Source organism: Notothenia rossii (genome assembly GCF_949606895.1).
Source record: "Notothenia rossii genome assembly, chromosome: 5".
NCBI lineage: Eukaryota > Metazoa > Chordata > Actinopteri > Perciformes > Nototheniidae > Notothenia > Notothenia rossii.
The window spans coordinates 1,995,870-2,019,571 of record NC_136903.1 but is presented as its reverse complement, the minus strand read 5'-3'; the positions used below and the strand labels follow the sequence as shown (position 1 = coordinate 2,019,571).

At 43.5% G+C, this 23,702-nt stretch overlaps 2 protein-coding genes across 2 annotated transcripts in view; both read right to left on the bottom strand.

Annotated features, from left to right (window-relative positions):
* Nucleotides 1-578, bottom strand: part of syt8 (synaptotagmin VIII) — a gene marked incomplete at its 5' end in the record, with an annotated part of 16,433 nt that extends 15,855 nt beyond the window's left edge. Inside the window, one exon of the mRNA XM_079684542.1 lies at nucleotides 540-578. Coding sequence (XP_079540668.1) covers nucleotides 540-578 — 39 coding nt within the window. The remainder of the gene's footprint in view (nucleotides 1-539) is intronic.
* On the bottom strand, nucleotides 88-23,702 carry dld (deltaD). Its single transcript, XM_079683947.1, has 14 exons — nucleotides 23,545-23,702; nucleotides 21,848-21,923; nucleotides 15,765-15,844; nucleotides 14,977-15,045; nucleotides 14,703-14,772; nucleotides 12,465-12,565; nucleotides 6,109-6,252; nucleotides 5,862-5,963; nucleotides 4,537-4,727; nucleotides 3,930-4,100; nucleotides 3,545-3,734; nucleotides 1,487-1,624; nucleotides 1,264-1,353; nucleotides 88-1,093 (listed from the first exon to the last, which is right to left on the bottom strand). Exons 1-14 carry the CDS (start codon nucleotides 23,581-23,583, stop codon nucleotides 1,028-1,030), a joined length of 1,527 nt encoding a protein of 508 aa, XP_079540073.1. The 5' UTR covers nucleotides 23,584-23,702; the 3' UTR covers nucleotides 88-1,027.

The following is a 23,702-nucleotide window of genomic DNA, read 5'->3' as shown; positions in this document are numbered from 1 at the left end:
TCTCTGCCTTTTATTCCTGCGTGTGTTGCGGTCACCATCAAATCAGCAGGAGAAGAAGAAAACAGCGTTAAGAGAAACTCCACAGGGAACCTTTAAGTTTGTGCGTTTAATGAATAAGGCAGAATTCCCAAAACAGTGAAAATCATGCATTTAATCCTTTTTTGTTCCTTAAATGTCATGTTGTTAGCGTTGACTCGTCCCGTGTGTTGCTGCAAAGGAGTTCGTTTTATATTTGAATATCATTAGCTTTTAAACACATGGATTTTGACTGAAAAGAGTTTGAAAGCTGTTAAAAACAACAAGAAAGTAGACCTTAAAAACATTTCCCTCACGATTATTAATTTAGATTTTGTTTCCTTTCTTCTGCAACTTTTCCAGCTAGCATTTGTTGTTCTGGCAAATTAAAAATAAAGAATTGAAGCAGAAATACAGCTAAAAATAACGTGTGAAATGCAGAATTTGGGCGCTAATTTCTCGCCTATCCAATTGAAACTCCTCTTTAAAGCTTGAGCCTCTTCATTTCTAGGAGTTGATCTAACCTGTAAAACGTTCATCTTCCTGCTCTGATCACGCGTCATGTTACATTCTGTAAAACTAACAAAAACACTTGTTCCTTTAAGAGAGGAAGCACAGCGACCCGGCAGAAAGGTAATGATAATATTTATATATCTATGTTCGGTAAATAAGTGGTGATGTTCTGCAGTGTTTGCAGAGAGCAGAGAGACTGATCTGAGGTCAGTCTCTGCTCTCTGCAGTGTTTGTGGAGAGCAGAATGACTGATCTGAGGTCAGTCTCTGCTCTCTGCAGTGTTTATGGAGAGCAGAAAGACTGATCTGAGGTCAGTCTCTGCTCTCTGCAGTGTTTGTGGAGAGCAGAAGGACTGATCTGAGGTCAGACTCTGCTCTCTGCAGTGTTTATGGAGAGCAGAAAGACTGATCTGAGGTCAGCGCTGGGGCCTCTTTTATTGAGAGAACATTTAAATAACACAGGTCTCCTCGTTATTTACACTGAAGGGAAGACAACGGGATTAAAAGTTGATCGCTTTCCCAGTTGAGGCGGCGATGTTCGCTTCTCTGAAGGCCTCCGACACCGTCTGAGGAGGAGGAGGAGGAACAAAAATGTCAGTAATTTTTATAATTTGATGACTGTACAGATATCTATTATGGTGTGTTTGATATTATGGTGTGTGTGTGTGTGTGTGTGTGTGTGTGTGTGTGTGTGTGTGTGTGTGTGTGCGTGTGTGTGTGTGTGTGTGTAACGTACAGGATGTGCGTGGCAGACTCTGGCGATGTCCTCACAGGAAGCTCCGTACTCCATAGCCAGGCAAGCTTCATTAATAATCTCTCCTGCCCCCTGGTGGGAGCACACAGTATTACATCACATTAAAATACATTTACTGGAGCTTTTATTCACAGAGACCTAAATCAACTATAGATCTTCTGCAGATTGTGCTTCACTCTACTGTCACAGAACAAAATGCTCTCACCGTCCCCACGATGTGAGCTCCCAGCATCCTGTCCGTCTCCTTGTGGCTGAGGATCTTCACCATGCCGTCAGTGTCGTTGTTGGTCTTCGCTCGGCTGTTAGCGGCGAAGGGGAATTTTCCCACTTTGTATGGGACGCCCTGAAGAGGAAGAGGAGGAAGAGAGGTTAAAAAACACTGCTGGACTCGAGGCAGTAAAACCCTGAGATATATATGTAAGAGTTAACAGAGTGGTCCTAAAAACACTTCCTTTATAGCCCAACATTAGCCTCCTTTAGCTTAGCGGTGGTGACGTGAAGTCATGTGACCGTGCTGTAGTTCCTTTATAGCCCAACATTAGCCTCCTTTAGCTTAGCGGTGGTGACGTGAAGTCATGTGACCGTGCTGTAGTTCCTTTATAGCCCAACATTAGCCTCCTTTAGCTTAGCGGTGGTGACGTGAAGTCATGTGACCGTGCTGTAGTTCCTTTATAGCCCAACATTAGTCTCCTTTAGCTTAGCGGTGGTGACGTGAAGTCATGTGACCGTGCTGTAGTTCCTTTATAGCCCAACATTAGCCACCTTTAGCTTAGCGGTGGTGACGTGAAGTCATGTGACCGTGCTGTAGTTCCTTTATAGCCCAACATTAGCCTCCTTTAGCTTAGCGGTGGTGACGTGAAGTCATGTGACCGTGCTGTAGTTCCTTTATACCCCAACATTAGCCACCTTTAGCTTAGCGGTGGTGACGTGAAGTCATGTGACCGTGCTGTAGTTCCTTTATAGCCCAACATTAGCCTCCTTTAGCTTAGCGGTGGTGACGTGAAGTCATCTGACCGTGCTGTAGTTCCTTTATAGCCCAACATTAGTCTCCTTTAGCTTAGCGGTGGTGAGGTGAAGTCATCTGACCGTGCTGTAGTTCCTTTATAGCCCAACATTAGCCACCTTTAGCTTAGCGGTGGTGACGTGAAGTCATGTGACCGTGCTGTAGTTCCTTTATAGCCCAACATTAGCCTCCTTTAGCTTAGCGGTGGTGACGTGAAGTCATGTGACCGTGCTGTAGTTCCTTTATACCCCAACATTAGCCTCCTTTAGCTTAGCGGTGGTGACGTGAAGTCATGTGACCGTGCTGTAGTTCCTTTATAGCCCAACATTAGCCTCCTTTAGCTTAGCGGTGGTGACGTGAAGTCATGTGACCGTGCTGTAGTTCCTTTATAGCCCAACATTAGCCTCCTTTAGCTTAGCGGTGGTGACGTGAAGTCATGTGACCGTGCTGTAGTTCCTTTATAGCCCAACATTAGTCTCCTTTAGCTTAGCGGTGGTGAGGTGAAGTCATGTGACCGTGCTGTAGTTCCTTTATAGCCCAACATTAGCCACCTTTAGCTTAGCGGTGGTGACGTGAAGTCATGTGACCGTGCTGTAGTTCCTTTATAGCCCAACATTAGCCTCCTTTAGCTTAGCGGTGGTGACGTGAAGTCATGTGACCGTGCTGTAGTTCCTTTATACCCCAACATTAGCCTCCTTTAGCTTAGCGGTGGTGACGTGAAGTCATGTGACCGTGCTGTAGTTCCTTTATAGCCTAACATTAGCCACCTTTAGCTTAGCGGTGGAGACGTGAAGTCATGTGACCGTGCTGTAGTTCCTTTATACCCCAACATTAGCCTCCTTTAGCTTAGCGGTGGTGACGTGAAGTCATGTGACCGTGCTGTAGTTCCTTTATAGCCCAACATTAGCCTCCTTTAGCTTAGCAGTGGAGACGTGAAGTCATGTGACCGTGCTGTAGTTCCTTTATAGCCCAACATTAGCCTCCTTTAGCTTAGCAGTGGAGACGTGAAGTCATGTGACCGTGCTGTAGTTCCTTTATAGCCCAACATTAGCCTCCTTTAGCTTAGCAGTGGAGACGTGAAGTCATGTGACCGTGCTGTAGTTCCTTTATAGCCCAACATTAGCTTTTTACTTCAGAAATCATAAAGTGGTGTTAGTATGTGTGGAGATTATCCTGCTGAGCTGAACGTGTAAGTATCATAAGCGATGATGCCTTCAGGGTCCATCACTACTGATATTTCTCCCAGTTCTTCCCCCTCACCTCCTCTTTGAGTTGCTCCTCAGTCTTGCCCACCCAGGCCACCTCGGGGTGGGTGTAGATGACGGAGGGGACGCAGTTGTAGTCGATGTGCACGGCTCCGCCCGCCATGCCCTCCACGCAGATGATGCCCTCATCCTCTGCTTTGTGGGCCAACATCGGGCCGGCGATCACATCCCCGATCGCAAAAATACTGAGAGAGAAAGAAAGAAAGAAAGAAACAGAGAGAGAGAGACAGGAGAAAGCTAAATGTTTTAATATCCTCAATTCTGACTTTTTCCTTTCAGAATCTCTTTACACAGAGGGGACACATGTTTATGTATAAAAACATTCAAATGTGCCTTTTGCTTGATAGGAGACCTTTAAATAACACGTAGATATAGGGTACCTGGGCACGCTGGTCTGGAAGCGCCCGTTGACGGGGATTCTTCCTCTGTTGTCCAGCTCGATGCCCACAGAGTCCAGGCCGAGGCTCTGAGTGAACGGCCGTCTGCCGACACACACCAGCAGCACGTCGCAGGTCAGGGTCTGGTTCTTCCCTCCAGCTGCTGCCTCCACTCTGAAACACACACAGGGTCACAACGTGGCTGTGTTGGGAACCTTCCAGAGAGAAATAAGTGAAGTTCGATGTCTGTTCCCTGAAATCCTGACTTTTTCACAACATTCTGACTTTTTTTTTATAAATCACACTTTTCCGAAAATCTCAATTTAAATTTTTTCACAAAATCTAAAAATTCTGACTTTTTGAAGAAATGTTTTCTGTATATTGACCTCTGTCTTCTGTCAGTGAGAGTTATTATAAAATGTCCACATATCAGATTTTACTGTCATATGTCATCCTGCAGTCACCATCCCATCCCCTCAGTGCAGCTGAGAATGATCCCATATGCAATTCTTCACAAAAGCTGCTGGTTCTAAACCGGGAAGAACTAAGACAAAGCACGTGAACAGGAAGTGGGAAAAGGGGGCGGGGCTACAGAAAGAGTTGGACTCACGCCACGTCGATCTTGCCGTCGGGCCGGCGCGTGGCGCCCATCACTTTCGTGCTGAGTTTGAACTTCAGGCCCTGTTTCTGCAGAATCCTCTGGAAGGTCTTAGACATCTCCATATCGATCCCCATGCCTCCAACGTGGCCCAGAAACTCCACCGCCGTCACTTTAGAGCCCAGACGCTGCCACACTGACCCCTGCAGGGCGGGAGGGGAACACACAGAGTCAGGGAGGGGTACACACAGAGTCAGGGAGGGGAACACACAGAGTCAGGGAGGGGAACACACAGAGTCAGGGAGGGGAACACACAGAGTCAGGGAGGGAGGGGAACACACAGAGTCAGGGAGGGGAACACACAGAGTCAGGGAGGGAGGGGAACACACAGAGTCAGGGAGGGAGGGGAACACACAGAGTCAGGGAGGGGAACACACAGAGTCAGGGAGGGAGGGGAACACACAGAGTCAGGGAGGGAGGGGAACACACAGAGTCAGGGAGGGGAACACACAGAGTCAGGGAGGGAGGGGAACACACAGAGTCAGGGAGGGGAACACACAGAGTCAGGGAGGGGAACACACAGAGTCAGGGAGGGGAACACACAGAGTCAGGGAGGGGAACACACAGAGTCAGGGAGGGGAACACACAGAGTCAGGGAGGGGAACACACAGAGAGTCAGGGAGGGGAACACAGAGAGAGTCAGGGAGGGGAACACACAGAGAGTCAGGGAGGGGAACACACAGAGAGTCAGGGAGGGGAACACAGAGAGAGTCAAAACCTCAGATTCTTCTGAAAAAAGTCAGATTTATGTTGAAACGTCTGTTTTTCGTCTAATTTTGTTTTATAAGTCAGATTTTTTTTAAATAAATCTGAATCTTTGGCTAAAAGTCATAATTTTAAGGAAAAAGTCATAATTTAGAGATTTTTAGAAAATCAATTCTGTTTTCAAAAAGTCAGTATTTTTTTTAATTAAGTCGTTCATGAGAACACATTAGATCGTGCATCCTGATGTCCGAAACACGAGGATTAAACGCCTGCGAGGTTATCCACTCCTTTTATTGATGCCCGTATGTTTTTCTGACAAATTGCAAAAAGGAGCTAAAATACGTTTTGGGCACGTTAATAATAATTTAACCTACTTTTGGCTCCTTGTGTATTCCACAGAGCAAAAGTTGTCCTTTCTCGTAAAATGTGCTACATTTGTACGATTTCTTCCTGGTTTTCCCTATACGTTATAAAAGCACCGATAAAAGCTCTAAAATGCTTAGAGAATTGTTTGTGTCTGTTTTTCGGCTCAGATTTGAAGTTTTTTCTCAGTTTAATAAGGAGGCGCTAACCAGCTCCACTCCGATGACTCCGGCTCCGATCACGATCATCTCCTCGGGAACTTTGTTCAGAGACAACGCTCCCGTCGACGACACCACGGTCTCCTCATCGATCTAAAGTCAAACAGGGGAATAAAAAAACACACAAAACTGTCAAACATGCTTTCAGTTTCTCACTTTCCTTTCAGGGAGATTTTGCTTTCTGCTGGTCCAAAATACAAATCTACTTCACAAAGCTCCACTGATCGATCAAGCGTACCAGTATCCCGGGGAAAGGCGTGACCTCGGAGCCGGTGGCGATCAGGATGTTTTTGGAGTTGATGACCTGCTCGGTGCCGTCAGCCGTCACCGCCGTCACCTGGTTTTTCCCCGAAATCCGCCCATATCCGTTCACATGGGTCACCTGACGGAGAGAAGAGAACTTATCTGTATTGTCATCAAACAAAGTACAACGACATGTCTTTGGAAACTCTCACTGCAGTAAAAAATAGACACAAATAAATAAGAGTAGAAAAACGGAAGAGCGGTTATTAAAGGACTATATTCATCCCAAAAAGGAACACTACAGCGGGACAATACGCTGATGCTAAGGAAATATAGACATTTGGTTGCGGTCATCTTCGTACGATACGATAACACTTTGTCAGATCAAGTCTGACATGTTTCCTTGCATCACAGCAGAGCCATTTGCAACATCAACAAGGACTAACATCAACAAGGACTAACATCAACAAGGACTAACATCAACAAGGACTAACACCAACGAGGACTAACATCAACGAGGACTAACATCAACGAGGACTAACACCAACAAGGACTAACATCAACACAGACTAACATCAACGAGGACTAACACCAACGAGGACTAACACCAACAAGGACTAACATCAACAAGGACTAACACCAACAAGGACTAACATCAACACAGACTAACATCAAAAAGGACTAACATCAACAAGGACTAACATCAACAAGGACTAACACCAACAAGGACTAACATCAACAAGGACTAACACCAACAAGAACTAACATCAACACAGACTAACATCAACGAGGACTAACATCAACAAGGACTAACATCAACGAGGACTAACATCAACGAGGACTAACATCAACGAGGACTAACACCAACAAGGACTAACATCAACAAGGACTAACATCAACGAGGACTAACATCAACGAGGACTAACATCAACAAGGACTAACATCAACGAGGACTAACATCAACGAGGACTAACATCAACGAGGACTAACATCAACGAGGACTAACATCAACGAGGACTAACATCAACGAGGACTAACACCAACGAGGACTAACACCAACAAGGACTAACATCAACAAGGACTAACATCAACACGGACTAACATCAACACAGACTAACATCAACGAGGACTAACATCAACGAGGACTAACATCAACGAGGACTAACATCAACGAGGACTAACATCAACAAGGACTAACATCAACAAGGACTAACATCAACAAGGACTAACACCAACAAGGACTAACATCAACAAGGACTAAAATCAACAAGGACTAACATCAACAAGGACTAACATCAACAAAGACTAACATCAACAAGGACTAACATCAACACGGACAAACATCAACAAGGACTAACATCAACAAGGACTAACATCAACACGGACTAACACCAACAAGGACTAACACCAACAAGGACTAACACCAACGAGGACTAACACCAACGAGGACTAACACCAACGAGGACTAACACCAACGAGGACTAACACCAACGAGGACTAACACCAACGAGGACTAACATCAACAAGGACTAACATCAACACGGACTAACACCAACAAGGACTAACACCAACAAGGACTAACACCAACAAGGACTAACACCAACGAGGACTAACACCAACAAGGACTAACATCAACGAGGACTAACACCAACAAGGACTAACACCAACACGGACTAACACCAACACGGACTAACATCAACAAGGACTAACATCAACAAGGACTAACATCAACAAGGACTAACATCAACACGGACTAACACCAAAGAGGACTAACATCAACACGGACTAACATCAACACGGACTAACATCAACAAGGACTAACATCAACAAGGACTAACATCAACAAGGACTAACACCAACAAGGACTAACATCAACAAGGACTAACATCAACAAGGACTAACATCAACAAGGACTAACATCAACAAGGACTAACATCAACGAGGACTAACATCAACGAGGACTAACATCAACAAGGACTAACATCAACAAGGACTAACATCAACAAGGACTAACATCAACAAGGACTAACACCAACAAGGACTAACACCAACAAGGACTAACATCAACAAGGACTAACATCAACGAGGACTAACATCAACAAGGACTAACATCAACACGGACTAACACCAACAAGGACTAACACCAACAAGGACTAACACCAACAAGGACTAACATCAACAAGGACTAACATCAACGAGGACTAACATCAACAAGGACTAACATCAACACGGACTAACATCAACACGGACTAACACCAACAAGGACTAACACCAACGAGGACTAACATCAACGAGGACTAACACCAACAAGGACTAACACCAACACGGACTAACATCAACACGGACTAACATCAACAAGGACTAACATCAACAAGGACTAACATCAACAAGGACTAACATCAACACGGACTAACACCAAAGAGGACTAACATCAACACGGACTAACATCAACACGGACTAACATCAACAAGGACTAACATCAACAAGGACTAACATCAACAAGGACTAACACCAACAAGGACTAACATCAACACGGACTAACATCAACAAGGACTAACACCAACAAGGACTAACACCAACAAGGACTAACACCAACACGGACTAACACCAACAAGGACTAACACCAACAAGGACTAACATCAACAAGGACTAACACCAACAAGGACTAACACCAACAAGGACTAACATCAACAAGGACTAACATCAACAAGGACTAACATCAACACAGACTAACATCAACAAGGACTAACACCAACAAGGACTAACATCAACAAGGACGAACATCAACAAGGACTAACACCAACAAGGACTAACATCAACAAGGACTAACATCAACAAGGACTAACATCAACAAGGACTAACACCAACAAGGACAAACACCAACAAGGACTAACATCAACAAGGACTAACATCAACAAGGACTAACACCAACAAGGACTAACACCAACAAGGACTAACATCAACAAGGACTAACATCAACAAGGACTAACATCAACAAGGACTAACACCAACAAGGACTAACACCAACAAGGACTAACATCAACAAGGACTAACATCAACAAGGACTAACATCAACAAGGACTAACATCAACAAGGACTAACACCAACAAGGACTAACACCAACAAGGACTAACATCAACAAGGACTAACATCAACAAGGACTAACATCAACAAGGACTAACACCAACAAGGACTAACACCAACAAGGACTAACATCAACAAGGACTAACATCAACAAGGACTAACATCAACAAGGACTAACATCAACAAGGACTAACACCAACAAGGACTAACATCAACAAGGACTAACACCAACAAGGACTAACACCAACAAGGACTAACATCAACAAGGACTAACATCAACAAGGACTAACACCAACAAGGACTAACACCAACAAGGACTAACATCAACAAGGACTAACATCAACAAGGACTAACATCAACAAGGACTAACACCAACAAGGACTAACACCAACAAGGACTAACACCAACAAGGACTAACATCAACAAGGACTAACACCAACAAGGACTAACACCAACAAGGACTAACATCAACAAGGACTAACACCAACAAGGACTAACATCAACAAGGACTAACACCAACAAGGACTAACACCAACAAGGACTAACACCAACAAGGACTAACATCAACAAGGACTAACACCAACAAGGACTAACACCAACAAGGACTAACACCAACAAGGACTAACACCAACAAGGACTAACACCAACAAGGACTAACACCAACAAGGACTAACATCAACAAGGACTAACACCAACAAGGACTAACACCAACAAGGACTAACACCAACAAGGACTAACATCAACAAGGACTAACACCAACAAGGACTAACACCAACAAGGACTAACATCAACAAGGACTAACACCAACAAGGACTAACACCAACAAGGACTAACACCAACAAGGACTAACATCAACACAGACTAACATCAACAAGGACTAACACCAACAAGGACTAACATCAACAAGGACTAACACCAACAAGGACTAACATCAACAAGGACTAACATCAACACAGACTAACATCAACAAGGACTAACACCAACAAGGACTAACACCAACAAGGACTAACATCAACACAGACTAACATCAACAAGGACTAACATCAACACGGACTAACACCAACAAGGACTAACATCAACAAGGACTAACACCAACAAGGACTAACATCAACAAGGACTAACATCAACACAGACTAACATCAACAAGGACTAACATCAACACGGACTAACACCAACAAGGACTAACATCAACAAGGACTAACATCAACAAGGACTAACATCAACAAGGACTAACATCAACAAGGACTAACACCAACAAGGACTAACATCAACAAGGACTAACATCAACACAGACTAACATCAGCAAGGACTAACACCAACAAGGACTAACACCAACAAGGGCTAACACCAACAAGGACTAACATCAACAAGGACTAACATCAACAAGGACTAACATCAACAAGGACTAACATCAACAAGGACTAACACCAACAAGGACTAACATCAACAAGGACTAACATCAACAAGGACTAACACCAACAAGGACTAACACCAACAAGGACTAACATCAACAAGGACTAACATCAACAAGGACTAACATCAACAAGGACTAACATCAACAAGGACTAACATCAACAAGGACTAACACCAACAAGGACTAACATCAACAAGGACTAACATCAACAAGGACTAACATCAACAAGGACTAACATCAACAAGGACTAACACCAACAAGGACTAACATCAACAAGGACTAACATCAACACGGACTAACATCAACACAGACTAACATCAACAAGGACTAACATCAACAAGGACTAACATCAACAAGGACTAACATCAACAAGGACTAACACCAACAAGGACTAACATCAACAAGGACTAACATCAACAAGGACTAACATCAACAAGGACTAACATCAACAAGGACTAACACCAACAAGGACTAACATCAACAAGGACTAACATCAACAAGGACTAACATCAACAAAGACTAACATCAACAAGGACTAACATCAACAAGGACTAACATCAACAAGGACTAACACCAACAAGGACTAACACCAACAAGGACTAACATCAACAAGGACTAACACCAACAAGGACTAACATCAACGAGGACTAACACCAACAAGGACTAACACCAACAAGGACTAACACCAACAAGGACTAACATCAACAAGGACTAACATCAACAAGGACTAACATCAACAAGGACTAACACCAACAAGGACTAACATCAACAAGGACTAACATCAACAAGGACTAACACCAACAAGGACTAACATCAACAAGGACTAACATCAACAAGGACTAACATCAACAAGGACTAACACCAACAAGGACTAACATCAACAAGGACTAACACCAACAAGGACTAACATCAACAAGGACTAACACCAACGAGGACTAACATCAACGAGGACTAACACCAACAAGGACTAACACCAACAAGGACTAACATCAACAAGGACTAACATCAACAAGGACTAACATCAACAAGGACTAACATCAACAAGGACTAACATCAACAAGGACTAACATCAACAAGGACTAACATCAACAAGGACTAACACCAACAAGGACTAACATCAACAAGGACTAACATCAACACAGACTAACATCAACAAGGACTAACACCAACAAGGACTAACACCAACAAGGACTAACACCAACAAGGACTAACATCAACAAGGACTAACATCAACACAGACTAACATCAACAAGGACTAACACCAACAAGGACTAACATCAACAAGGTGCTCCGTGCAGACGGGGCAGCTGGTAACGGCGGTGTGTACAACGGGATTGTGCCACAACTTCCGGCGTGAGTTCCAGGCGCGTGCTCCACTAGCGCCCACACACCCCCTCCCGTCGACGTTCTATACCACACAGTTATTTATTTATACTGTTTTATTTATTTGACAATTTTATTAACAAAATATTCCCTTTAAAGTTGGTGTTTTAATCATTCGACCTTTATTAATTATTAGGTTTTTTATTATTATAGGTATTTATATGTTATCCTATTTATTTAGGACATGTATATATGTGTTACCGCTGCGTCTCTCAAAGTGTGTCACTGTTAGATCTGGTGTTTTATTTTGTTGTTTTTTTGCTGCAGGTAAAACTCTGGTTTTCTGTTGCATGAAAAATGCTACCGAAATAAACCGTATTATTATTTATTGCTTTAATACTAAGTTTCCTTTGTGTTATGCAAAGAAGGAAAGGAGTGTCATGTGTGCAAAGTGGGCAGCGAGTCTGGCTAGATGGTCAGACTCTTGATAAGATGAGTGAACAACAGTTGGCGGGGAAGTGGAGTCTGACCTTGTTCTGTTTGAAGAGATGAGCGATTCCTCCGGTCAGAGCTTTGACCGCTCCGCTCTTCTGAGCCATCATCTTCTCCAGGTTCAACGTGAGGCCTGCAACTGAACGCAGCACAACATGTTCATTAATGCATTTCAATTAGCAGTCCAAAGGTCAGGGTATAGGCTGTGGCTCAGTGGGTTAGTGCGCTGATCTTTTGGATAATATAAATACTCATTTCCCACAGTTTGTATCTTTTATATAATGTCCATTTGTTTGATATTCTCTCTAATTAGTCAAACAAACCAACCATTTAAAATATAGACTGTTCGTTTCTTTGTAAGGGGGTAAACCTACACATTCGGAAAGGGATCAAATACTTATTTCCTCCACTGTCGGTTGCTTTGGGAAAAGGCGTCTAACAGTCTAATGTACACTCATTCTTAAAGCCATTCAACTTGAACGTATGTGTTTACATTTGAATTAAAAGCCGTGTGTAGTTCAATGGAAAGACACGTTATTGGCTGATAATGACTTTTGACTAGATATTAACTTTATTCACTTAATTTAAAGAGGTCACATATTCAAGATGTGCCGAGTCTTAAAATCATAATTCGTTTTCTATTCAAATGGAAAAAAAACGTAGTTTATTGGCTAATTATCAATTATTATTTTTGTGAATAATAAATATACAATATCTTACATCGTAATAAAGTCATTAGTATGAGATTTTTGTAAAACATGATGATCATATCGTGAAAACACAACTCTACTAGAAAAATACTGAACGATCAAATCTATCAAATGAGCAAAAACCAAAACAGTGAATTGGTTACAGCTAAATCATCCGTCTTCCTATTTAGTGATTTAATCATTGTATTCATACTTCATTCATATTCTGAAGCTCTGGGCTTATGTCTGAAAAACAAGACGTTTATAGACTTTAGCTAAGGGAGAGTGTAATGGACATTTTCCACACTTTTATAGCAGTGTTCATTTTAGTCTTTAGACGAAAAATGTTATTAGTTTGAGTCACATTTTAGTCCTTTTTATCCTTCATAGTTTTAGTCTCGTTTTAGTCGATAAAAATCATTTCATTTTAGTCAACTTTTAGTCAAAAATGTTCTGTCTTTAAACCAATTCAGTTCGGAAAATACAGGAATCTGAAATCTGAATCAAGGTGACAGCATCAAGTGTTGAAATTCCTAAAGTAACATTTCACTCTCTTAACACTTTACTTGTGTAATATCTAGGGATGGGTATCGTTAAGGTTTTTAACAGTTCTACTACTCTTAAAAATCAGTGTGCACGCCGCTGCAGCGTGTCTGTTAGGCCCCTCTCCCCGCACAGAGAGAGGCCCCGCCCCCCACACACAGAGAGAGAGAGGCCGCGCGCCCCACACACACAGAGAGAGAGAGGCCCCGCCCCCACACACACAGAGAGAGAGGCCCCGCCCCCCCCCACACACACAGAGAGAGAGGCCGCGCCCCCCACACACAGAGAGAGAGAGGCCCCGCTCCCACACACACACAGAGAGAGAGGCCCCGCCCCCACACACACAGAGAGAGAGGCCCCGCCCCCCGCACACAGAGAGAGAGATGCCCCACCCCCCACACAAAGAGAGAGAGAGGCCCCGCCCCCCACACACAGAGAGAGAGAGAGAGAGAGGCCCCGCCCTCCACACAAAGAGAGAGAGAGAGAGGCCCCGCCCCCCACACACAGAGAGAGGCCCTGCCCCCCACAGAGAGAGAGAGAGGCCCCGCCCCCCACAGAGAGAGAGGCCCCGCCCCCCACACACAGAGAGAGGCCCTGCCCCCCACAGAGAGAGAGAGAGAGAGAGGCCCCGCCCCCCACAGAGAGAGAGAGAGAGAGGCCCCGCCCCCCACACACAGAGACACAGGGAGATCGCTCTTGGAATATAATGATATTGCAAGTTAGAAACGTAAGATGCATTTTGACAGACGAGACGGACCCTTGGGGGAAATACCCTGCACTTTGAAAGTCCGATAGTCCACCATTAACACCTTAGTCCCGTCTCGTCAACGAAACTAAATATACATTCCGTCATAGTTTTTATTATCAAGAATCTATTTTTAGCTCGTCATCTTCTCGTCTTAGTCGGGTAAAAAAGATCGTTAACGAACATTTTTCGTCATTGCTTTCGTTGACGAAATGAACACTGTTTTATAGACAACACCATCTGAAAGCTTCCTCGGGGTTAAACTGAAATATTTTAAACATGTTGGTGAGGTTTCTTACTTTCGATGCCTCTGCTCTCAAAGTCCTTGCCGTGAGCCATGTGGTACAGATAGGAGTTATTCAGCAGAGCCTGCGAACACAACACATCCATTAAGGAACTTTTTCATCATATTTATTTATTTATTCTGTCGTTCGATGCATCTTATAAGTGTGCGTATAACTCTCCCAGACTTCCAGGTGTGCTTTAACGGATACTTCCTGTTTTTGCTGCAGCGTTACGTGGATCTCAGAGCACAGATTAAACATTTAAATGGGAATAAAGTCAGTGTGTTACCTTGGAGGGGATGCAGCCCACGTTCAGACAGGTTCCTCCCAGCGTGGCATTTTTCTCCACACAGACTGTCTGTCAGAGGGAGAGGCGCGGTACAAGAGATTTAATACATTTAATAGGTAGGTAGGTAGGTGGGTAGGTAGGTAGGTGGGTGGGTAGGTAGGTAGGTAAGTGGGTGGGTAGGTAGGTGGGTAGGTAGGTAAGTGGGTGGGTAGGTAGGTGGGTAGGTAGGTAGGTGGGTGGGTAGGTAGGTAGGTAGGTAAGTGGGTGGGTAGGTAGGTAGGTAGGTGGGTGGGTAGGTAGGTAGGTAAGTGGGTAGGTAGGTAGGTAGGTAGGTAGGTAGGTGGGTAGGTAGGTAGGTAGGTAGGTGGGTAGGTAGGTGGGTAGGTGGGTAAGTAGGTGGGTAGGTAGGTAGGTAGGTAGGTAGGTAGGTGGGTAGGTGGGTAGGTAGGTAGGTAGGTAGGTAGGTAGGTAGGTAGGTAGGTGGGTAGGTGGGTAGGTAGGTAGGTAGGTAGGTGGGTGGGTGGGTGGGTGGGTAGGTGGGTAGGTGGGTAGGTGGGTGGGTAGGTGGGTAGGTGGGTAGGTAGGTAGGTAGGTGGGAGGTGGGTAGGTGGGTAGGTAGGTAGGTAGGTAGGTGGGTGGGTGGGTAGGTGGGTAGGTAGGTAGGTAGGTAGGTAGGTAGGTGGGTAGGTGGGTAGGTGGGTAGGTAGGTAGGACTGACTTGTTGTTTTTTTGAAGGACCAATGTTCTCATTCTGACGGTAACAGACGTGGTGTTTGTTTTCTTTTTACCTTGAAGCCGAGCTGTGCAGCTTTGATGGCGGCGACGTATCCTCCGGGCCCTGAACCCACCACCGTGACGTCTGCATCGACTACAGAAACACAGAAGCTCTCATCAATAATCTGTAACATCACATAACAAAACAGGCTCTGATGTGATTGGTCAACAGCTCAGAGATGTCCCGCCCCTTAGCCTATCAGGTACAATGTGTTGGAGCATGAGTGATGTAAGATAAGACTTACTTTAAGATATTTATTTGCAGACGATAAGTCATTTATTTGTGTTTAATAGATTAAAGTCAATGAAAACTACTTTATAAAGATAAAGACGTATCCATGACTTATTCCTTTACAGAACGACTCACAGAAATCTAGTACATTTTAGACCTTTTTATACACAGAAACAAATCCAAGACGGATGAATAATGGACATTTCTGTTACAAAAAACGGATGAATAGTGATTCTGATCAAAAGAAACTCCCCAGGCGCTGGCACGTTGACAAGCAAACATGTTTAATGTTACAATTTGTGAAATGTTTGCGTTGCAGCGGGATGAAAAGCCGAGGCATTGCACATAAAACAGGGTTCAAACACTTTCCTTGATTGCTGATTGGCTAATGGTTACACAATACAAAACATTGTTATGACATCATAAAGTGGCCAAAATCTGATCAGCTCATTTTCAGACAGGTTTTTATAGAAATGGATCAAAAAGAGAGAGAATCTTTGTTCCTGAAACTTTCAGAGTCTCTTTCCACAGAGGGGACACATGTTGATGTAGAAGAGACATGGAGAAGAGGAGACACATGTTGATGTAGAAGAGACATGAAGAAGAGGGGACACATGTTGATGTAGAGACATGAAGAAGAGGGGACACATGTTGATGTAGAAGAGACATGAAGAAGAGGGGACACATGTTGATGTAGAAGAGACATGAAGAAGAGGGGACACATGTTGATGTAGAAGAGACATGAAGAAGAGGAGACACATGTTGATGTAGAAGAGACATGAAGAAGAGGGGACACATGTTGATGTAGAGACATGAAGAAGAGGGGACACATGTTGATGTAGAAGAGACATGAAGAAGAGGGGACACATGTTGATGTAGAAGAGACATGAAGAAGAGGGGACACATGTTGATGTAGAAGAGACATGAAGAAGAGGGGACACATGTTGATGTAGAAGAGACATGAAGAAGAGGGGACACATGTTGATGTAGAAGAGACATGGAGAAGAGGGGACACATGTTGATGTAGAAGAGACATGAAGAAGAGGGGACACATGATGATGTAGAAGAGACATGAAGAAGAGGGGACACATGTTGATGTAGAAGAGACATGGAGAAGAGGGGACACATGTTGATGTAGAAGAGACATGAAGAAGAGGGGACACATGTTGATGTAGAAGAGACATGGAGAAGAGGGGACACATGTTGATGTAGAAGAGACATGGAGGAAGAGGGGACACATGTTGATGTAGAAGAGACATGAAGAAGAGGGGACACATGTTGATGAAGAAGAGACAAGAAGAAGAGGGGACACATGTTGATGTAGAAGAGACATGAAGAAGAGGGGACACATGTTGATGTAGAAGAGACATGGAGAAGAGGGGACACATGTTGATGTAGAAGAGACATGGAGGAAGAGGGGACACATGTTGATGTAGAAGAGACATGAAGAAGAGGGGACACATGTTGATGTAGAAGAGACATGAAGAAGAGGGGACACATGTTGATGTAGAAGAGACATGGAGAAGAGGGGACACATGTTGATGTAGAAGAGACATGAGGAAGAGGGGACACATGTTGATGTAGAAGAGACATGAAGAAGAGGGGACACATGTTGATGTAGAAGAGACATGAAGAAGAGGGGACACATGTTGATGTAGAAGAGACATGGAGAAGAGGGGAGGGGACACATGTTGATGTAGAAGAGACATGAAGAAGAGGGGACACATGTTGATGTAGAAGAGACATGAAGAAGAGGGGACACATGTTGATGTAGAAGAGACATGAAGAAGAGGGGACACATGTTGATGTAGAAGAGACATGGAGAAGAGGGGACACATGTTGATGTAGAAGAGACATTGAGGAAGAGGGGACACATGTTGATGTAGAAGAGACATGAAGAAGAGGGGACACATGTTGATGTAGAAGAGACATGAAGAAGAGGGGACACATGTTGATGTAGAACAGACATGGAGGAAGAGGGGACACATGTTGATGTAGAAGAGACATGAAGAAGAGGGGACACATGTTGATGTAGAAGAGACATGGAGAAGAGGGGACACATGTTGATGTAGAAGAGACATGAAGAAGAGGGGACACATGTTGATGTAGAAGAGACATGGAGAAGAGGGGACACATGTTGATGTAGAAGAGACATGGAGAAGAGGGGAGGGGACACATGTTGATGTAGAAGAGACATGAAGAAGAGGGGACACATGTTGATGTAGAAGAGACATGAAGAAGAGGGGACACATGTTGATGTAGAAGAGACATGAAGAAGAGGGGACACATGTTGATGTAGAAGAGACATGAAGAAGAGGGGACACATGTTGATGTAGAAGAGACATGAAGAAGAGGGGACACATGTTGATGTAGAAGAGACATGAAGAAGAGGGGACACATGTTGATGTAGAAGAGACATGAAGAAGAGGGGACACATGTTGATGTAGAAGAGACATGAAGAAGAGGGGACACATGTTGATGTAGAAGAGACATGAAGAAGAGGGGACACATGTTGATGTAGAAGAGACATGGAGAAGAGGGGAGGGGACACATGTTGATGTAGAAGAGACATGAAGAAGAGGGGACACATGTTGATGTAGAAGAGACATGAAGAAGAGGGGACACATGTTGATGTAGAAGAGACATGAAGAAGAGGGGACACATGTTGATGTAGAAGAGACATGGAGAAGAGGGGACACATGTTGATGTAGAAGAGACATTGAGGAAGAGGGGACACATGTTGATGTAGAAGAGACATGAAGAAGAGGGGACACATGTTGATGTAGAAGAGACATGAAGAAGAGGGGACACATGTTGATGTAGGAGAGACATGAAGAAGAGGGGACACATGTTGATGTAGAAGAGACATGAGAAGAGGGGACACATGTTGATGTAGAAGAGACATGAAGAAGAGGGGACACATGTTGATGTAGAAGAGACATGAAGAAGAGGGGACACATGTTGATGTAGAAGAGACATAAAGAAGAGGGGACACATATTGATGTAGAAGAGACATGGAGAAGAGGGGACACATGTTGATGTAGAAGAGACATAAAGAAGAGGGGACACATGTTGATGTAGAAGAGACATAAAGAAGAGGGGACACATATTGATGTAGAAGAGACATGGAGAAGAGGAGACACATGTTGATGTAGAAGAGACATGGAGAAGAGGGGACACATGTTGATGTAGAAGAGACATGGAGAAGAGGGGACACATGTTGATGTAGAAGAGACATGGAGAAGAGGGGACACATGTTGATGTAGAAGAGACATGGAGAAGAGGGGACACATGTTGATGTAGAAGAGACATGAAGAAGAGGGGACACATGTTGATGTAGAAGAGACATGAAGAAGAGGGGACACATGTTGATGTAGAAGAGACATGAAGAAGAGGGGACACATGTTGATGTAGAAGAGACATGAAGAAGAGGGGACACATGTTGATGTAGAGGAGACATGAAGAAGAGGGGACACATGTTGATGTAGAAGAGACATGAAGAAGAGGGGACACATGTCGATGTAGAAGAGACACGAAGAAGAGGGGACACATGTTGATGTAGAAGAGACACGAAGAAGAGGGGACACATGTTGATGTAGAAGAGACATGGAGAAGAGGGGACACATGTTGATGTAGAAGAGACATGAAGAAGAGGGGACACATGTTGATGTAGAAGAGACATGAAGAAGAGGGGACACATGTTGATGTAGAAGAGACATAAAGAAGAGGGGACACATGTTGATGTAGAAGAGACATGAAGAAGAGGGGACACATGTTGATGTAGAAGAGACATGAAGAAGAGGGGACACATGTTGATGTAGAAGAGACATGGAGAAGAGGGGACACATGTTGATGTAGAAGAGACATGAAGAAGAGGGGACACATGTTGATGTAGAAGAGACATGAAGAAGAGGGGACACATGTTGATGTAGAAGAGACATGAAGAAGAGGGGACACATGTTGATGTAGAAGAGACATGAAGAAGAGGGGACACATGTTGATGTAGAAGAGACATGAAGAAGAGGGGACACATGTTGATGTAGAACAGACATGGAGGAAGAGGGGACACATGTTGATGTAGAGAGACATGAAGAAGAGGGGACACATGTTGATGTAGAGAGACATGAAGAAGAGGGGACACATGTTGATGTAGAGAGACATGAAGAAGAGGGGACACATGTTGATGTAGAAGAGACATGAAGAAGAGGGGACACATGTTGATGTAGAAGAGACATGGAGAAGAGGGGACACATGTTGATGTAGAAGAGACATGAAGAAGAGGGGACACATGTTGATGTAGAAGAGACATGAAGAAGAGGGGACACATGTTGATGTAGAAGAGACATGGAGAAGAGGGGACACATGTTGATGTAGAAGAGACATGAAGAAGAGGGGACACATGTTGATGTAGAAGAGACATGAAGAAGAGGGGACACATGTTGATGTAGAAGAGACATGGAGAAGAGGGGACACATGTTGATGTAGAACAGACATGAAGAAGAGGGGACACATGTTGATGTAGAAGAGACATGAAGAAGAGGGGACACATGTTGATGTAGAAGAGACATGAAGAAGAGGGGACACATGTTGATGTAGAAGAGACATGGAGAAGAGGGGACACATGTTGATGTAGAAGAGACATGGAGAAGAGGGGACACATGTTGATGTAGAAGAGACATGGAGAAGAGGGGACACATGTTGATGTAGAAGAGACATGAAGAAGAGGGGACACATGTTGATGTAGAAGAGACATGAAGAAGAGGGGACACATGTTGATGTAGAAGAGACATGGAGAAGAGGGGACACATGTTGATGTAGAAGAGACATGGAGAAGAGGGGACACATGTTGATGTAGAAGAGACATAAAGAAGAGGGGACACATGTTGATGTAGAAGAGACATAAAGAAGAGGGGACACATGTTGATGTAGAAGAGACATGAAGAAGAGGGGACACATGTTGATGTAGAAGAGACATAAAGAAGAGGGGACACATGTTGATGTAGAAGAGACATGAAGAAGAGGGGACACATGTTGATGTAGAAGAGACATGAAGAAGAGGGGACACATGTTGATGTAGAAGAGACATGGAGAAGAGGGGACACATGTTGATGTAGAAGAGACATTGAGGAAGAGGGGACACATGTTGATGTAGAAGAGACATGAAGAAGAGGGGACACATGTTGATGTAGAAGAGACATGAAGAAGAGGGGACACATGTTGATGTAGAACAGACATGGAGGAAGAGGGGACACATGTTGATGTAGAGAGACATGAAGAAGAGGGGACACATGTTGATGTAGAAGAGACATGAAGAAGAGGGGACACATGTTGATGTAGAAGAGCCATGGAGAAGAGGGGACACATGTTGATGTAGAAGAGACATGAAGAAGAGGGGACACATGTTGATGTAGAAGAGACATGAAGAAGAGGGGACACATGTTGATGTAGAAGAGACATGAAGAAGAGGGGACACATGTTGATGTAGAAGAGACATGGAGAAGAGGGGACACATGTTAATGTAGAAGAGACATGAAGAAGAGGGGACACATGTTGATGTAGAAGAGACATGAAGAAGAGGGGACACATGTTGATGTAGAAGAGACATGGAGAAGAGGGGACACATGTTGATGTAGAAGAGACATGGAGAAGAGGGGACACATGTTGATGTAGAAGAGACATGAAGAAGAGGGGACACATGTTGATGTAGAAGAGACATGAAGAAGAGGGGACACATGTTGATGTAGAAGAGACATGAAGAAGAGGGGACACATGTTGATGTAGAAGAGACATGGAGAAGAGGGGACACATGTTGATGTAGAAGAGACATGGAGAAGAGGGGACACATGTTGATGTCGGTTATCTTACTTGCAGCTTTGTCGGCGTAGCTCCTGACGGACAGCGCTGTCGCTCCGTGCAGTCTGCAGGGGAGCTGGTGGCTCCGCTGAGAAACAAGAGGGAGAAAAATAACATTTAAAAGATTGTGAAAAACAGAAAACAATCCAGGGTCACGATCCAAACACCAAACGCTGCTCTGGAATTATCCAAAAATATTATTTTAATGAATTGTTTATTTGTCCGCGGCTCGCCAGCTTTAAGCTTCTCAGACTGGACAATAGACTGCTTGTTATTTATTATGTGTATTTCCTTGACTTTAACTTCCTCCTCCAGCAGCTGAAAAACATGTTTCCTCCATTAAAGGGACCCGAAATCTATCATTCTTGTCTGGGATATCTTGGTATGACATGTCCTGATCCTTCAGCGAGTCCACGTCAAATAAAATGTGAAACAAGCTTTTAAAAAAAGAATCATGCAATTGAGTGACAGAAATGATCAGTCATTAGCGTCACCTTATTGATATCACTTCCTCACGAGGCAAACCAATGAGAACAGGTGTAAAATACTGTATTTATGTTTAGACTATACGTAGAATCTGTGTGTTTAATAGATTAAAGTCAATTCAAACGACTTTATAAAGAAACAAACGTATCCACGACTTACAGACCTTTTTATACACTGAAACAAATCCAAGACGGATAAATAATGGACATTTCTGTTACAAAAAACGGATTAATAATGATTCTGATTAAAAGAAACCTCAACAGGCTCCTCATGCGTTGGCACGTTGACAAGCAAACATAAATTACATTTAAATACTTGACAGTAATAATGAATATAGCTTATAAATACAGGAATAAAGTGTTATATTGAGGTCATGTGAGGACACAGCTTCTTCATTAAGAAGGCCCAGGACCCCCACTGACACTCTATATATATATTACATTAATACACTTTGTTGTTTCTATTCATTTTATTTAAGAAGTGCCAGTTCTGCAAAAGCCTATATATGTTGTTATTTGTACCCAAGCTACCTCTCTGAGTATCTTATAAGCTTTCCACTTTCATAACAACACTGCCCTTATCCTATTATTCAGGGTACTTTGCCATAGTATACTGTACTTACTTTATCTAGATTTCATGTCAATAATCGTCTACATATTAACATATAATAGGTTTTTATCATTGTTTTTATTAATTTTCTTGTGTTTCTTTCTTACTTGCTATCTCCTTTAACTGTGTGCACCATGTACACCAAGGCCAGTTCCTAGTATGTGTAAACCCACTTGTCAATAAACCTGGTTCTGGTTTGTGTTTGAGCCTCTGACATAAGTTATCATTGGGTCATCACCAGTGCTAACTAGCTTAGCATGCTAACGTCAACGTTACATCTCTCCATATTCACCAACACAAGAAGTCATTTTTATTAAACTAGGGACTATTTAAGGTCATTTTTGCTTAAGCCGAATTCAAATTAACATTTCGAGTTGTTTAAAAAACGTTTAAAACCCATATTAAATTATATATTTCGTAACCAAACACAACTACAACTCTTAAATTGCAGGTTTTTCTAGGCGAGTCTGGCGTTCATAAGACTTCACAGAGGTGAAAGCTAACAGGCCCGGGTCCGTACATCTGGAGATAGCAGTGGAAACAACAACTGGGACCATTAGTAAACCTACCCAGACAACACATAGTGGTTAGGAGGTAAATAAAGGTGTTCTTACCGTGGCCAGAGAGCGGTAAACCTGCGTCCAGCTCTGCATGTTGACTCCGGATCTGTATCTGTAACCTACAGCGGGCCGAACAGCCAAGGACTACTCACAGTGCGCATGCGCAGTACCAGTGCGGAATAAACGCCTTGACGTTTTCTTCTTCGTGCACT